At 39.7% G+C, this 18,579-nt stretch overlaps 1 protein-coding gene across 3 annotated transcripts in view; it reads right to left on the bottom strand.

Annotated features, from left to right (window-relative positions):
* Window positions 1-18,579, bottom strand: part of LAMA2 (laminin subunit alpha 2) — a 677,281-nt gene that overhangs the window by 164,964 nt on the left and 493,738 nt on the right. For all 3 annotated transcript variants that reach the window (XM_005684731.3, XM_005684732.3, XM_018053196.1), the window contains exon 32: window positions 18,260-18,453. In XM_005684731.3, coding sequence (XP_005684788.2) covers window positions 18,260-18,453 — 194 coding nt within the window. The remainder of the gene's footprint in view (window positions 1-18,259; window positions 18,454-18,579) is intronic.

Raw genomic sequence — 18,579 nt, 5'->3', positions numbered from 1 at the left:
CTAAAATTAAAATATGTTGATTCTTTTGGAGACTTTACAAAATATACCTATTCAGTTTGGATTTTTAGTTCAAAATTTTTTTTCACTCTTTGCCCATTGGGGAAATGAGGTATAGCTTCTCTGTGCCAAGAAGCATGTGCTACCATATTTATGATATGCATCCATGTATTGAGAGAGTCAATTCTTAGGTAGGTTGATATTAAGTCCAGGGTCCCTGAGGAGAAAGGGGTCTGGGGATCTTGAGGAGGAGAAAATGACAAATGTTTTTTTCTTTAAGCCCAGAGCTGATGATTATACAACAAAATAACTCATCTTGCTCAAGGATATGTTTTTCCTTAAACTTTGTACCAGTGATTATATAACAACAATGTAGCCTGCTTGAGGATATGTTTTTCCTTCTTGAGAACCTTCTGACTAATCCTGTCATTTTAAAATGTAAACTGTGGGAATGGGTCTGGGAAGATCTTTCTATCGTTAGTTCTAATCTTGTTATCTTAAAATGTATATTGTTGGAGTGGGTCTGGTAAGACCCTTACAATCCTGAGACATTCTTTTGATTTACTGAAGTAACCAACTGAAAAAGTATATAGCTCTCTTGCTAAGACTAGCAAGTGGGGCATTCTCCATATCCCTTCTGATGTCTATGTCAGAAGCTTTCTCTGTCCCTTTTTATACTTTAATAAAACTCTGCCTACACAAAAGATCTTGAGTGATCAAGCCTGGTCCCTGATCCTGAAGCTAAATCTTCTTTGGAGATCATGAATCTGACATTGTTCATCATAAGCAATCAGCATATAGATACAATTTCCAGCTTACATTCTGCATACGGAGGTATCAAAACTACACACATGTTAAAAGAGAGGAAAATACATACCATGAAAAATACTGAGATCTGGAGCTGCTTTGCCTCATGCTCCAAATTGGCAAGGATTCAATTAGTTCTCTAAACTAAACTCCCTTGAGCTGCCCAATGGAGAGAAAACCATTAACTGATGCTTGTAAACAAAGAAGTAGTACAGAGAGTGATTTTTTGATAGGACGGCAGTTAGACATGAGTCACAATATCCCTTCACAGGGACTAAACTTCCCTCAGTTCAGTTCAGTCGCTCAGTCGTGTCCGACTCTTTGCGACCCCATGAATCCCAGCACGCCAGGCCTCCCTGTCCATCACCAACTCCCGGAGTTCACTCAGACTCAAGTCCATCAAGTCCGTGATGCCCTCCAGCCATCTCATCCTCCGTCGTCCCCTTCTCCTCCTGCCCCCAATCCCTCCCAGCATCAGAGTCTTTTCCAATGAGTCAACTCTTCGCATGAGGTGGCCAAAGTACTGGAGCTTTAGCTTTAGCATCATTCCTTCCAAAGAAATCCCAGGGTTGATCTCCTTCAGAATGGACTGGTTGGATCTCCTTGCAGTCCAAGGGACTCTCAAGAGTCTTCTCCAACACCACAGTTCAAAACATCAATTCTTCAGTGCTCAGCCTTCTTCACAGTCCAACTCTCACATCCATACATGACCACAGGAAAAACCATAGCCTTGACTAGACGGAACTTAGTTGGCAAAGTAATGTCTCTGCTTTTCAACATGCTATCTAGGTTGGTCATAACTTTTCTTCCAAGGAGTAAGCGCCTTAATTTCATGGGTGCAGTCACCATCTGCAGTGATTTTGGAGCCCCCCAAAATAAAGTCTGACACTGTTTCTACTGTTTCCCCATCTATTTCCCATGAAGTGATGGGACCAGATGCCATGATCTTCGTTTTCTGAATGTTGAGCTTTAAGCCAACTTTTTCACTCTCCTCTTTCACTTTCATCAAGAGGCTTTTTAGGTCCTCTTCACTTTCTGCCATAAGGGTGGTGTCATCTGCATAGCTGAGGTGATTGATATTTCTCCCAGAAATCTTGATTTCAGCTTGTGTTTCTTTCAGTCCAGCATTTCTCATGAGGTACTCTGCATAGAAGTTAAATAAGCAGGGTGACAATATACAGCCTTGACATACTCCTTTTCCTATTTGTTCTATGTCCAGTTCTAACTGTTGCTTCCTGACCTGCAAATAGATTTCTCAAGAGGCAGGTCAGGTGGTCTGGTATTCCCATCTCTTTCAGAATTTTCCACAGTTTATTGTGATCCACACAGTCAAAGGCTTTGGCATAGTCAAGAAAGCAGAAATAGATGTTTTTCTGGAACTCCCTTGCTTTTTCCATGATCCAGCAGATGTTGGCAATTTGATCTCTGGTTCTTCTGCCTTTTTTAAAACCAGCTTGAACATCAGGGAGTTCACGGTTCATGTATTGCTGAAGCCTGGCTTGGAGAATTTTGAGCATTACTTTACTAGCATGTGAGATGAGTGCAATTGTGTGGTAGTTTGAGCATTCTTTGGCATTGCCTTTCTTTGGGATTGGAATGAAAACTGACCTTTTCCAGTCCTGTGGCCACTGCTGAGTTTTCCAAATTTGCTGGCATATTGAGTGCAGCACTTTCACAGCATCATCTTTCAGGATTTAAAATAGCTCAACTGGAATTCCATCACCTCCAATAGCTTTGTTCATAGTGATGCTTTCTAAGGTCCACTTGACTTCACTTTCCAAGATGTCTGGCTCTAGATGAGTGATCACACCATCATGATTATCTGGGTCATGAAGACCTTTTCTACACAGTTCTTTCGTGTATTCTTGCCACCTCTTCTTAATATCTTCTGCTTCTGCTAGGTCCATACCATTTCTGTCCTTTATCGAGACCATCTTTGCATGAAATGTTCCCTTAGAATCTCTAATTTTCTTGAAGTGATCTCTAGTCTTTCCCATTCTGTTGTTTCCCTCTATTTCTTTGCATTGATCGCTGAAGAAGGCTTTCTTATCTCTTCTTGCTATTCTTTGGAACTCTGCATTCAGATGCTTATATCTTTCCTTTTCTCCTTTGCTTTTCACCTCTCTTCTTTTCACTGCTATTTGTAAAGCCTCCCCAGACAACCATTTTGCTTTTTTGCATTTCTTTTCCATGGGGATGGTCTTTATCCCTGTCTCCTGTACAATGCCATGAACCTCATTCCACAGTTCATCAGGCACTCTATCTATCAGATCTAGGCCCTTAAATCTATTTCTCACTTCCACTGTATAATCATAAGGGATTTAATTGAGGTCATACCTGAATGATCTAGCAGTTTTCCCTACTTTCTTCAATTTGAGTCTGAATTTGGTAATAAGGAGTTCATGATCTGAGCCACAGTCAGCTCCTGGTCTTGTTTTTGTTGACTGTATAGAGCTTCTCCTTCTTTGGCTGCAAAGAATATAATCAATCTGATTTTGGTGTTGACCATCTGGTGTTGTCCATGTGTAGAGTCTTCTCTTGTGTTATTGGAAGAGGGTGTTTGCTATGACCAGTGCATTTTCTTGGCAAAACTCTATTAGTCTTTGCCCTGCTTCATTCCTCATTCCAAGGCCAAATTTGCCTGTTACTCCAGGTGTTTCTTGACTTCCTACTTTTGCATTTCAGTCCCCTATAATGAAAAGGACATCTTTTTTGGGTGTTAGTTCTAAAAGATCTTGTAGGTCTTCACAAAACCGTTCAACTTCAATTTCTTCAGTGTTACCGGTTGGGGCATAGACTTGGATAACTGTGATATTGAATGGTTTGCCTTGGAGATGAACAGAGATCATTCTGTCATTTTTGAGATTGCATCCAAGTACTGCATTTAGGGCTCTTTTGTTGACCATGATGGCTACTCCTTTCTTCTGAGGGATTCCTGCCCATTTGCAGGTGACACTGGTGAGTGTGGAGCGCCACCTGCAGGGGTGCTCTAAGCTCCTGGTGGCTTGCAAGCTGAATGAACAAAGAGGCTTTGGAAGCAAGAAGTGAGGTCTGACAAACTAGAGCTGGATCTCTTTCTCTTCTATCCAGAAAGAGAGAGGATTTGCTTTAAATGGAAACTAAGTAAAAGGAAGAGAAGACTGTGGCCTCAAACCTTCAGCTCAAGGTTAAGTGCTTGAGAAGTTTCAACAGACCTGTAAACATGAACCAATCATGGAACACACAAGCTGGAACACAATTAGGTACCAAATTGACTCTGTCTAAACACCAAGACCCAGTTTAATCCTCAAACTTGAATGGGTTTCAGAGTCATCTGAAGGGCTTTCTTAAATCACAGAAGGCTGGGCCATACCCCTAGCATTTCTGATTTGAGAGGTGATTGAATGGTCGGGTTTCTGATTCTCTGACTAAGCATGTGCTTTTCTAGCAAGCTTCCAGGTGAATATTAATTCTTTGTTCCTGGGCACCACACTTTGGATAACCACTGTATCAGCAGCAATCACATCACCTGGGAGCTTATTAGGATCTTGGGCCCCATCCCAGATCCAGTGAATCAGAATCTGCATTTCAGAAAGATTCCCCTGTGATCTCTGCATGTTAATATTTGAGATGCACTGCTGTGGGTCAGCGGCTCTCCATCTTGCTGCATATTCGAATCATGGCCATTTACAAAAATACAGTTGTCTAGTGTTTCCCCTAGCCACCTCCAGACACTCTGATTTGATGGGTTTGTGGTAAGGCCCAGGCATCAGTACATTTAAAAGATACCAGATAATTCTATTATATAGCAGAGTTTAGAACCATTGGGCCAGATGACAAACTTTACAGATTCTCTATCCTAAAGGGAGATGGGGTTTGGAAGAAAGAGGTCATTTTACTTGCTGTCTCCTCTGTCGAGAACACTTCTTTCTTCATCTTCACCTATGTGACTCCTGGAGAATCAGGGCCAGGGCTCAAGTGTTACTTTCTTGGAGGAGTCAGCCCTGATGACTCTGAAATTACTGTCCTCACACATCACTATTGTATTCCCTTTGTCTTGTTATCTTAACACTCATGCATGTATAAGCTATCTTTTCATTTTAAGATTTTTATATTGTTTCTTTATCACCAGAGAAGGGACCTTAATCAGCTTTGGTTACAGTGTCTAAGAAAGTGTTTTGCGCATAGTAGGCAATCAACAAATATTTGTTTACTATTATCTTTGTGAAAGGAGAGCAAAAAATATTTTGGAGAAGATCACAGAGTTATTACCATTTTAAAAGTTCCATTCAACCTCTAGTGAACATGTATTTTGGGCAGATGTTCTCAGGATAGAAGCAAGCAGTGCGCTGTTTTTCACTTTCAAGATCTTGAAAGATACTTGATAATATGACATTTCACTTGCTTTTTAGGGTAGGGTGTTCTTCAGAATACATTGCTAGTTCTTTCTCTAACTTATTTAGAATTTATAACCTACCCATTTCTAAGAGGAATTGAGTCAGCTCATTGATAATGGTATGGCTTCAGGCTCCTCACTGATGGTTCCAGAAACTTCCAGGGAAAAGTTTTCTTAGTAATTTCAGTTTTTACTTCATACAAGCATAAATCAGGGGCTGGAATGCAGAACTAGGTCTGATTTACTGTAAAACACTGCAGAGTAAATTGGAGAGCTAGAATGCCAAGAGGCATGATGAATACGGATTTTTCTCTCATTTATTCTACCCCCTGTCCATCTGTTTTGGTTTCTCATCTTCAGTTGTTGAAATGAAAATGTATTTAATTGCTCTTTCAAGGACTCATAATTCCATTTTATGTCTCTGCGTCCAAAGGTCTATTATTATACTATGTCTTATGCTCTGTATTTGCTTTTGGGGGAAAAAGTACAAGCACATTTCCATAAGTGAAGGCTAAGTTTTATAGTATGCTCCAAGTAATATACTAACACATATCCAAATAGGTCAGAAAGACTTATGAATATGACAGCTATGGGGTTTTTTCAAAGCTTCTGTACAAGTCTAGTTCATGCAGTTATAAGATAAACACATGGGGAAATGTGCCCTTTACATAATGGTTTGCTAATTTTATCCTGACACAAAATATTTAACTTACACTACAAGCTACTTTCATTTGTCCTCAAAAAGTCTGAAATGTCTGGCAACAAACACTGGAAATGGGATGCAAATTAAAACCACATTTAATTCAGTACGATAGGAAAGATCTGAAGTGTGTATAGAGACAAGGAATATTCACATTACATAAACATTGTTCTTTGATAAGGGTGCAGTAACTACTCATAACACCTATCATATAATCAAGATCCCCAAGGAACCTCTCCAAACCATTCTCCTGTTAAGCAATAGAGATAAGTTATAAAATGAGATTCTGCCTGAAATGCATGGGAGCAAAAAGCAAATATTTTAAGACTATGATTATATTTTACATGACTAAATGTTTCTGAGGCTTTGCCTATGAAAGTGTCAGGATAAATTTGTGTCTAATATTAACAAATGCAGTACTAACTTCAGATTGTTATAGCTGGGCACATGTAAGGGGCAAATCATGCAGCTGAAATTACAGATCGTTCCGTTAGCAATTAGTACAAAATACTGCATTTCTACTAGAGTCCCCCATGCATAATAATCACTGGCTTACTGTGACAAAAAATTTACCCACCACATCCAAACCAAATAATCTGAAGCTGAAATGAGAGCACTGCATATTTTTAAAAAGGCCAAACCTATTAACCAATTTTAGGTAAAGATACACAAACTGTCCACTCTAAGCAAATAGGGATAAAATGAGTAAATACACATTTCTAACAAAAGAAAAAAGCTGTGTGTTCATGTGCGTTTTAATTTAATTCTTCTACATTAAGGCCATTGCTTGTCTCTTATATATGGATTAAAAATTTTTTAATTTATTTATTTGGCTGTGCTGGGTCTTAGTTGCAGCACAGGGGATCTTTCAGTTGCAGCATGTAGCTTTGTGCACATGGAGCTAGTTCCCTGACCAGGGAATGAACTCAGGCCCCCTGACTTGGGAATAAGGAGTCTTAGACACTGGACCATCAGGAAAGTTTCTCAGTATGGATTTTATGTTTCTCTCTTTCCTCTTCAAGAAGAAAGTTTTAGATTAGCATTTATTTAAGACTTGTTAAATGAAATCAGTTACTCTATATTATTTATAGATAAATATCTTCTAAAATAAAAATGTGGCTTCAAATCCATTAAAAAGGCTTTTTCTTTTGCCTGTTAGTTCTTTGAATAGAGGGAAAGATTTTCTGCAGATTTTGGATGAGGCTGATAATTTATTCATGTGACAAGTTGTGAGGTATATAAATATTAAATAAAATTATGTACATAAATATATATTTAAAATAAGTTCAATATGGTTCTTGGGCTTCCCTGATAGTTCAGTTGGCAAAGAATCTCCCTGCAATGCAGGAGACCCCAGTTCAATTTCTGGGTTGGTAAGATCTGCTGGAGAAGGGATAGGCTGCCCACTCCAGTATTCTTGGGCTTCCCCTGTGGCTCAGCTGGTAAAAAAATCCACCTGCAATGTAGGAGACCTGGGTTCAATCCCTGGGTTGGGAAGATCCCCTGGAGAAGGGAACAGCTACCCACTCCAGTATTCTGGCTTGGAGAATTCCATGGTCTGTATAGTTCATGGGGTCGCAAAGAGTCAGACATGACTGAGTGACTTTCACTTTCAATATGGTTCAAGTATGGTGCATCTCTTCAAAAACCAAAGGGAAGCTTTGAAACTACTACATGTAATAATGGGACAATATCTTTTATCTACACAGCATCCATTATGTGGCAGACAATATGTTGTATCTTGACTTAATTATCTCATCCATTCTTCACAGAAATTCTATGAAATGAGTACTCTTAATGCCCTAATTTTAAAGATGAGAAAAATAGCTACAGTCAGTGTTTACGAATCCATAAATAATATATTTGAAGGACTTACAGAGAAGAGAAAATATAAGGTGATTATAAAAGGGGTTTTCTGTGACTTGAAGAGCCTAGAATTAATTACTTAAAAACCCAGAATTTAGCATATCTCATCAGAAATGGAGGCACTGCACAAAACATCATGCTTTTGAGAAAAATGGTCAAATGATAACCATGATGATAAGAACAGCTAGAATTTACTGAACATCTATTATGCTTAGACTTGTCATCTAATGCACAAGGATTTTATGGATAGTGAAATGAGACTTAGAAAAGTTAACAAATCAAATGTGGCCAGCCAGAATTCAAAGCCTCAATAAACACTTCATAATAGCATGTTTCCTTGCTTTAGGAGATGGTTTGTTTCAGAGACACGATAAACTAGGAGAAGATGACTAGACTATCTCATTTATAAGACTTCTAACTTTAAGGTAATGTGATCAATTTTTATTCAAGGTTAATCAACTTCCTGGATCTTGCAGAGTGAAAGCTGTAATCAAGTAGCATTTACTCACAAAGCCTGACTGAAAATTAAATAGTGATCCACCTCTTCTGTATGACAGTTCAACAACACAACTCCTTAATCTATTAATGGAATGGCTTTTTCAACATGATACACAAACCACTGAGACTTGACAGCCAGTAAGAAAATCATCTGGACTCAGTGATAGTTGCTGTTCTACATTTTTAGCCTGAATGTAGGTCAAGGACACTGGCAACAAGAAACTCAAAACATGTTTCTCAAACAAAACAGGTGTGAAAAAGGTGAAAGGTGGGTGAACAGAAATTACTTTTATAGCTATTCTGATGCCTGGATTTGAATAACATGCCCTGGTTTAGAATGACAGAAAACTCTAGTAGACGTGTATGTGTGTGATCAGTCATGTTCCACTCTTTGCAACCCCATGGACTGTAGCCCACCAGGCTCCTCCGTCCATGGAATTTCCCAGACAAGAATAATAAAGTGGGTTGCCATTTCCTACTCTAGGGGACCCTCCCAACCCAGGGATCAAACCCATGTCTCTTGTGTTTCCTGCATTGGCAGGCAGATTCTTTGCCACTGTGCCATACTGGCCTTTGAATAGGAATTAGGACTTGGGGATTAAATAGAGACAGATGGAGGCTGGCATTTAAAAGGCTAGGATGGAGGGTGGTCACAAGTCTGACAAACAAAACCTCACTCATTAAATAGCAATGAAGGCCAACTGATGGTTTTTCATCATCTTTCATTATGGAAAGTCTCATTTTCTTCACAGTGATCAACCACTTCCACTATTTTGTCCCTGCTCTCATATATAGGGAACATATATACTAACTGGTATTACTAATCTACTTTGAGTATAAGAATACTGCAGTGCTCTATTGATAATATACGAAGGCCTCTGCATTATTGTGATAGATTCTTGCTAACAACTGGCTATCGAAATTAATAGTCTAAATAAAATAGCTAACACAAACACCTACTGTATAGCACAGGGAAATATACTCAACAATTACCTGTAAGGGAAAATAATAAAAAATATTCATATATTATATGTATTTTATCAGTTCAGTTCAGTTGCTCAGTCATGTCTGACTCTTTGCAGCCGCATGAACCGCAGCACGCCAGGCCTCCCTGTCCATCACCAACTCCCGGAGTTCACTCAGACTCATGTCCATCGAGTCAGTGATGCCATCCAGCCATCACATCCTCTGTCGTTCCCTTCTCCTGCCCCCAGTCCCTCCCAGCAACAGAGTCTTTGCCACCGAATCAACTCTTCTCATGAGGTGGCCAAAGTATTGGAGTTTCAGCTTCAGCATCATTCCTTACAAAGAAATCCCACGGCTGATCTCCTTCAGAAAGGACTGGTTGGATCTCCTTGCAGTCCAAAGAACTCTCAAGAATCTTCTCCAACACCACAGTTCAAAACATCAATTCTTTGGTGCTCAGCTTTCTTCACAGTCCAACTCTCACATCCATACATGACCACTGGAAAAACCATAGCCTTAACTAGACGGACCTTTGTTGGCAAAGTAATGTCTCTGCTTTTCAACATGCTACCTAGGTTGGTCATAACTTTTCTTCCAAGGAGTAAGCGTCTTTTAATTTCGTGCCTGCAGTCACCATCTGCAGTGATTTTGGAGCCCCAAAAAGTAAAGTCTGACACTGTTTCCCCATCTATTTCCCATGAAGTGATGGGACCAAGATGCCATGATCTTCGTTTTCTGAATGTTGAGCTTTAACCAACTTTTTCACTGTCCTCCTTCACTTTCATCAAGAGGCTTTTTAGTTCCTCTTCACTTTCTGCCATAAGGGTGGTGTCATCTGCATATCTGAGGTTATTGATATTTCTCCCAGCAATCTTGATTCCAGCTTGCGCTTCTTCCAGTACAGCATTTCTCATGATGTACTCTGCATAAAAGTTAAATAAACAGGGAAACAACATACAGCCTTGATATACTCTTTTTCCTACTTGGAACCAGTCTGTTGTTCCATGTCCAGTTCTAACTGTTGCTTCCTGACCTGTATATAGGTTTCTCAAGAGGCAGGTCAGGTGGTCTGGTATTCCCATCTCTTTCAGAATTTTCCACAGTTTATTGTGATCCACACAGTCAAAGGCTTTGGCATAGTCAATAAAGCAGAAATAGATGTTTTTTTGGAACTCCCTTGCTTTTTCCATGATCCAGCGGATGTTGGCAATTTGATCTCTGGTTCTTCTGCCTTTTCTAAAACAAGCTTGAGCATCTGGAAGTTCACAGTTCACATATTGCGGAAGTCTGGCTTGGAGAATTTTGAGCATTACTTTACTAGCATGTGAGATGAGTGTAATTGTGCAGTAGTTTGAGCATTCTTTGGCATTGCCTTTCTTTGGGATTGGAATGAAAACTGACCTTTTCCAGTCCTGTGGCCACTGCTGAGTTTTCCAAATTTGCTGGCATATTGAGTGCAGCACTTTCAAAGCATTATCTTTCAGGATTTGAAATATTTCAACTGGAATGCCATCACCTCCACTAGCTTTGTTCATAGTGATGCTTTCTAAGGCCCACTTGACTTCACATTCCAAGATGTCTGGCTCTAGGTGAGTGATCACACCATCATGATTATCTGGGTCATGAAGATCTTTTTTGTACAGTTCTTCTGTGTATTCTTGCCACCGCTTCTTAATATCTTCTGCTTCTGTTAGGTCCATACTATTTCTGTCCTTTATCGAGCCCATCTTTGCAGGAAATGTTCCCTTGGTATCTCATTTTCTTGAAGAGATCTCTAGTCTTTCCCATTCTGTTGTTTCCCTCTATTTCTTTGCATTGATAGCTGAGGAAGGCTTTTCTTATCTCTTCTTGCTATTCTTTGGAACTCTGCATTCAAATGCTTATATCTTTCCTTTTCTCCTTTGCTTTTCACTTCTCTTCTTTTTCACAGCTATTTGAAAGGCCTCCTCAGACAGCCATTTTGCTCTTTTGCATTTCTTTTCCATGGGGATGGTCTTGATCCCTGTCTCCTATACAATGTCACAAACCTCAGTCCATAGTTCATCAGGCACTCTATCTATCAGATTTAGGCCCTTAAATCTATTTCTCACTTCCACTGTATAATCATAAGGGATTTGATTCAGGTCATACCTGAGTCGTCTAGTGGTTTTCCCTACTCTTCAATTTGAGTCTGAATTTGGCAATAAGGAGTTCATGATCTGAGGCACAGTCAGCTCCTGGCCTTGTTTTTGTTGACTGTATAGAGCTCCTCCATCTTTGGCTGCAAAGAATATAATCAATCTGATTTCGGTGTTGACCATCTGGTGATGTCCATGTGTAGAGTCTTCTCTTGTGTTGTTGGAACAGGGTGTTTGATATGACCAGTGCATTTTCTTGGCAAAACTCTATTAGTCTTTGCCCTGCTTCATTCCTCATTCCAAGGCCAAATTTGCCTGTTACTCCAGGTGTTTCTTGACTTCCTACTTTTGCATTTCAGTCCCCTATAATGAAAAGGACATCTTCTTTGGGTGTTAGTTCTAAAAGATCTTGTAGGTCTTCATAAAACCGTTCAACTTCAGTTTCTTCAGTGTTACTGGTTGGGGCATAGACTTTGATTACTGTGATATTGAATGGTTTGCCTTGGAAACGAACAGAGATCATTCTGTCATTTTTGAGATTGCATCCAAGTACTGCATTTCGGACTCTTTTGTTGACCATGGTGGCTACTCCATTTCTCCTAAGGGATTCCTGCCGGCAGTAGTAGATATAATGGTCATCTGAGTTAAATTCACCCATTCCCCCCACCTATGGGCAGCTCCGACAGCGCACATAGAGCGGCCGAGAGGAGCTACCCCACGTCCGAGGTCAGGGGCAGAAGCCGGGAGGACCCCGTGCCCTAGGGGCGGCGGCCAAGAGGAGCTACCCCACATCCGAGGTCAGGGGTGGCAGCCGAGAGGAGCTACCCCGCGTCCGAGGTCAGGGGCGGTGGCTGAGAGTGCCAGGCTGTGACAGTGCAGGAGCAGCTGAAAGGAGCTACCCCATGTCCCAGACCAGGGGCGGTGGCCAGGAGGAGCAACCCCATGTCTGAGGTCAGGGGCAGTGACTGGGAGAAGCAACCCCATGTCCAAGGAGTGGTGGCGCGTGGGTGCAGGAAGGCCTAGAGGAGCTATTCCACATTCAAGGTCTGAAGGGGCGGCGGTGAGGAGATACCCCTCATCAAAGGTAAGGAGCAGTGGCTGTGCTTTGCTGGAGCAGCCATGAAGAGATACCCCACATCCAAGGTAAGAGAAACCCAAGTAAGACAGCAGGTGTTGCAAGAGGGCATCAGAGGGCAGATACATGAAACCATAGTCATAGAAAACTAGTCAATCTAATCACACTAGGACCACAACCTTGTCTAACTCAATGAAACTAAGCCATGCCTGTGGGGCCACCCAAGATGGGCGTGTCATTGTTCAGAGGTCTGACAGAATGTGGTCCACTGGAGAAGGGAATGGCAAACCACTTCAGTATTCTTGCCTTGAGAACCCATGAACAGTATGAAAAGGTAAAATGATAGGATATTCAAAGAGGAACTCCCCAGGTCAGTAGGTGCCCAATATGCTACTGGAGATCAGTGGAGAAATAACTCCAGAAAGAATGAAGGGATGGAGCCAAAGCAAAAACAATACCCAGCTGTGGATGTGACTGGTGATAGAAGCAAGGTCTGATGCTGTAAAGAGCAATATTGCATAGGAACCTGGAATGTCAGGTCCATGAATCAAGGCAAATTGGAAGTGGTCAAACAGGAGATGGCAAGAGTGACCGTTGTCATTCTAGGAATCAGCGAACTAAAATGGACTGGAATGGGTGAATTTAACTCAGATGACCATTTAACTCAGATGTATTTTATACATACATACATATATATATATATATACATATATATATATATATATGTATATATATATAAACTGAATCATGGGCTTCCATGGTGGCTCAGTAGTAAAGAATCTGCCTGCAAAGCAGGAGATGCAGGTTTAATCCCTGGATTGGGAAGATCCCCTGGAGAAGGAAATGGCAACCCTCTCTAGTAGTCTTGCCTGGGAAATGCCATGGACAGAGGAGCCTGGTGGACTATAGTCTATGGGGTCTCAAAAGAGCTGGACATGACTTAGTGTCTAAACAACAACAATAAACCGAAGCACTGTGCTGTACACCTGAAACTAACTTTACATTGTAAATCAACAACTCTTCAATAAAGTAAATAAAATAAAGACAATAATCTATATAAAGATATCACTTTGCCAACAAAGGTCTGTCTAGTCAAAGCTATGGTTTTTCCAGTAGTCATGTATAGATGTGAGAGCTGGACCATAAAGAAGACTGAGTGTCAAAGAACTGATGCTTTCAAACTGTGATGTTGGAGAAGACTCTTGAGAGTCCCTTGGACTGCAAGGAGATCAAACCAGTCAGTCTTAAAGGAAATCAACCCTGAGTATACTTTGGAAGTACTGATGCTGAAGCTGAAGTTCCAATACTTTGGCCACCTGATGCAAAGAGCCGATTCATTGGAAAAGACCCTGATGTTGGTCAAGATTGAAGGCAGGAGGAGCGAGGGAAGACAGATGACCAGATGGCTGGATGGCATCACCGACTCAACAGACAGGAGCTGAGCAAGCTCTGAGAGTTGGTGAAGGACAGGGAAGTCTGGTGTGCTGCTGTCCATGGGATTGCAAAGAGTCTGACACAACTGAATGACTGAACAACAACAAGACTAAGGTAGGAAAAGACTTCAAACCTTGGGTTTTACCGAGTGTCTGGAAAGTGCGTATTTTACAGAGTTAGTGTGTTATAATATTTAGCTAGGCTTACCTTATGAGGTAAAAACATAGTTCATGATTGCTTTTGCAATGTTAGCAAGCAAAGCATCATCTTAAATTTTATATTTTAGATAATTTGTAACTATAAATAAGTGCTGATATATTCCTAATATTTCATACATATTGAATATAAATAGAAAGCATCAATTTGATATTTATAAAATATTTCAGGCACTCTTTATGGAATGACATCTTGCCAACAGCTCTATTTTGAATATCACATGAGTTGTTCAGTGTTAACTACTAGTCTAGACTCTTGTGACCCCATGGACTGTAGTCCACCAGGCTTCTCTGTCCATGGAATTCCCCAGGCAAGAATCCTGGAGTGGGTTGCCATTCCCTTCTCCAGGGGATCTTCCCATCCAAGGGATTGAACCTGGGTCTTCTACATTGCAGATTCTTTACCACCTGAGCCACCAGGGGAGCCCCAAATAGGACATAAACAGATCCAAATTTGGTGTTTCCCAATATAAAACTTCACTATTAAATAAACAATGGTTTTCTTGCTCAGTCTCAAGTTTCAGAAAGGCAGGTGGTTGGTCTCATTTTATAAAATGACGTGTACATTATGAATGAGGCTGAAAAAAGAGGTTGGATTTGTATTAACCTAACTCACTAAGGAGAGGCTCTCATCTGGGAAGTCCAATAAGACCTATTCAGAACTCATCAGCATCTAAAAGGAAGAACACATTGCAGAGCTTTCTCCAGTCCGTCTCATTAGGAAAAAAATACAAAGGCCTTGAAGAAATCTGAGTGCCAGTTACTGTGTCTTTTCACCTGCATGGAGGGACTGCAAGGACTTCACCTGGCAATTTCTGATTGATAAGAATCTACCATAACTACCACAATGTTTTAAATCTTAGAGAGTCCCAATGGTTAGCAGAGGAAAAAAAAATGTATGTATCTACTGACTTTACATATATTAAATTTATTTTATTTTTTTTAGCCCATCTTATCTTTATTCTTTCTTGAGGGAACATGGGCTTTAAGCCCAGAAGTAAAGAAGTAACCGCTCCATTGACTGTTAATCCGAGACGCAAAGGGCAAAGAACTAAAGAGCCTCTTGATGAAAGTGAAGGAGGACAGTGAAAAAGTTGGTTTAAAACTCAACATCAAAAAACTAAGATTATGACATCTGATTCCAACACTTCATGGCAAATAGATGGGGAAACAATGGAAATGGTGACAGACTTTCTTTTCTTGGGCTCCAAAATCACTGCAGATGGTGACTGCAGCCATGAAATTAAAAGATGCTTACTCCTTGGAAGCAAAGCTATGACAAACCTAGACAGCATATTCAAAAGCAGAGACATCACTATGCTGGCAAAGGTCTATCTAGTCAAAGCTATGGTTTTTCCAGTAGTCATGTATGGATGTGAGAGTTGGATCATAAAGAAAGCTGAGCACCAAAGAATTGATGCTTCTCAACTCTGGTGTTGGAGAAGACTCCTGAGAGTCCCTTGGACTGCAAGGAGATCCAACCACTCAATCCTAAAGGAAATCAGTCCTGAATATTCATTGGAAAGACTGATGCTGAAGCTGAAACTCCAATACTTTGGTCACCTCATGTGAAGATCTGACTCACTGGAAAAGATCCTGATGCTGGGAAAGACTGAAGGTGGGAGGAGAAGGGGATGACATAGGATGAGATGGCTTGATGGTATCACTGACTCAATGGACATGAGTTTCAGGAAGCTCTTGGAGTTGGTGAAGGACAGGGAATCCTGGCATGCTGCAGTCGATGGGGACACAGAGTTGGACATGATTGAGCAATTGAACTCACTGACTGACTGAAAAGCATAAACTCCATAGGGAGTACATAAATTCTTTCTACCAATATGTGGCTCACCTGAGATACTGCAATGATCATTTCCCGGTGCATTTTTTAAAAAAGTATACACATCCATGATGTGGGCCAAATTAAACTGTATTTTCTAAAGAATCAGCCAAAGAGAGAAGAACTAACTGTATGATACATGCTACTAATGATTTGAGTTTTAATTTATTTCTATCAAATGTGACAAACATCTTATTTTTATAGTCAGCACAGATAATAGCACTATTTTATCTCTTATAACAGCACTATTTTATCTCTTTTCTTTATTGAAGTAACATGGTCTCCAGGCTCTGAAGAAGGTTTTATTTGTATCAGAGGACATTTTTCCTTACTACATAAATATTCTCTTGCCAGAATCAAGCTACTTCATCCACTCTCACTCATGGGCATTATAAAATTCTACTATATTCATATGTGACAAAACAGGACCAGCAGATCAATGTACTAGGTGAATCCATTCTTTGGTTTCTCGCTCTAAGTTAGCTTAAGGATTTAGAAAGAAGGAAAGGAGGAAGTAAAATTATCACTATTTGCAGAGGACATGATGCTTTATATAGAAAATCCTAAAGAAACTGCCAAAAAACTATTTGAACTCATTAATGAATTCAGTAAAGTGGCAGGATACGAAATTAATATCCAAAAATCTGTTGTGTTTCTGTACCCTAAAGACAAACTATGAGAAGAGAAATTAAGAAAACAATCCAATTTACAAATGCATCAAAAAGAATACATCTAAAGAGATAAAAGGCTTCTACTTGTAAAACTATATGACATTGATTACAAAAAATTGAAGACAGAACAAAAAATGGAAAGATAGACTGTGCTTATGGATTGGAAGGATAAATATTGCTTGAATGAGCATACTTGGAAAAACAAAAGACTCCAAAGGGCCAATACAATTTTGTGAAAGAACAGAGCTGGAGGGATCATGCTCCTTGACTTTAGACTATACTACAGAGCTACATTTATCAAAAGAATATGGTACTGGTACAAAAACATACATATAAATCAATGCAACAAGATAGAAAGCAAACAAACCACAATCTCATAGAAAAAGAGATCAGATTTTTCTGATCTCACCCCTAGAAAATTAATTAATTTAAAATTCACAGTCTGTTAGATTAGCATTTAGGTTATGAATATATATTATATAGTTGAATATTTCCATGTTAATAGTTAACTTTAATAACAATATTAAAACTGGTTGTATTATACTGGAAGTCCATGCAATTAACATTAAAATGTGCCATTTTACTTAAGAAGAGTGAATCTGTATATACCAATAACTGAATATGATAATGTAAATGTATATTACATACTACACTTTATCTCCTCCCATCAAACTTGACATTTATTTTTATTTTAAATGCAATATGAAATATACAGAAAAGAAGAAGTTTAAAAATTATATTCCCAAATATACCCAGTCTTTACCTTTTGGCAGATCTAAAAAGCCAGGCTTAGCTTTTGAGGTAACTCATAAAATTAGAGCACAAACAAAAATTCTAGTGAAAATGTTATCAAGCTTCAGACACACACAGATGTTAAAACCAGAAATACAAGCATATGTAAATACACTAAAATATGTAAATATTGAAAAAAAAGCACTTAAATAATTTCTACTTACATTTGTTAGAAAGAATTAAGACCAATATTGTAAATTTCCTCAAGGAAAAGAATATACCACAGTATAATGGTCTTCCCTATATTTATAAATAACCTTTTTAGATTATATAAGATCTAAGAATTATATTTAATACTGATAGTTGATGTACACTCAGGATGGCATTACTGAATCCTGAAGCAATTAAAACAAAGGAAAACATGCGAGTAGAAACCCTTGAGTTCATTGTCACTGCTTCCAGGTTCTGTAGTGCAAGAGAAAGTTAAGAAGAAGGATGCCCATGGATTTCTGTAAACTCAGAAAAGCCAGTTGTATTTCAAGGGTTACCAGTGCCTGTCCATTTGATTACAAATTCAAGAGGATTCTTAAAAAATTTAACAAACCCAGACCTTTAATCTGTCACAAAGGCAATGTCAGCTTTAGGTAAAACTGCAAACTCTTAGATGGGGAAAATAAAATAGAATCTGCCTCTGGGAACTTTGCTGTAGGTCTTCAATGAACTGACTAAAGCATGCTGAGGATTTTCTCAGCTATTCTTGGCTCAGCAGGATGGAGACAAAACAGCAGGCAAACAGCAGAAGGTGGACAGACAGTGTCAGGGAGAACGAACAGTAGCAGTAACTATTGAAAAACAAGGGAAACACTAGCTATTGAAAAATAAGGAAAAAAAAATCAGTCTTTCTCACTGGAAATGAGACAGAAATGGAACCAAGCCCCCCAAAGCCAATAATCAAGTTAGTATACGTACAAACACACTCCATGCCCTCGCGCGCATGCCCCTGTTCACAGCCGTCACACTTCCGCCCTGTGGCTCCGGGTCGGCACGTGCAGATCCCCGTGACGGGGTCACAGGGGACAGGCAGTGAGCCATGGGGGTCACACTCACATTCTTGGCAGGAGCCTCCAGGGCTGCTTGGGCTGCCGGTATAGCCAGGGGCACACCTGAATTTAAACAATGACAATGCAAAGGAGATTAATAATAAGTCATGTCTCAAAATTGTTGTTGTTGTGTGTGTGTTATTGTGAATGAAACAAAATTGATAGCAAAAGTCAATAGATCAGGGGTTA

Source organism: Capra hircus, chromosome 9 (genome assembly GCF_001704415.2).
Source record: "Capra hircus breed San Clemente chromosome 9, ASM170441v1, whole genome shotgun sequence".
Taxonomy (NCBI): Eukaryota; Metazoa; Chordata; class Mammalia; order Artiodactyla; family Bovidae; genus Capra; species Capra hircus.
Note: the sequence above shows the minus strand (reverse complement) of the source record. Positions and strands in the feature narration are given on the sequence as shown.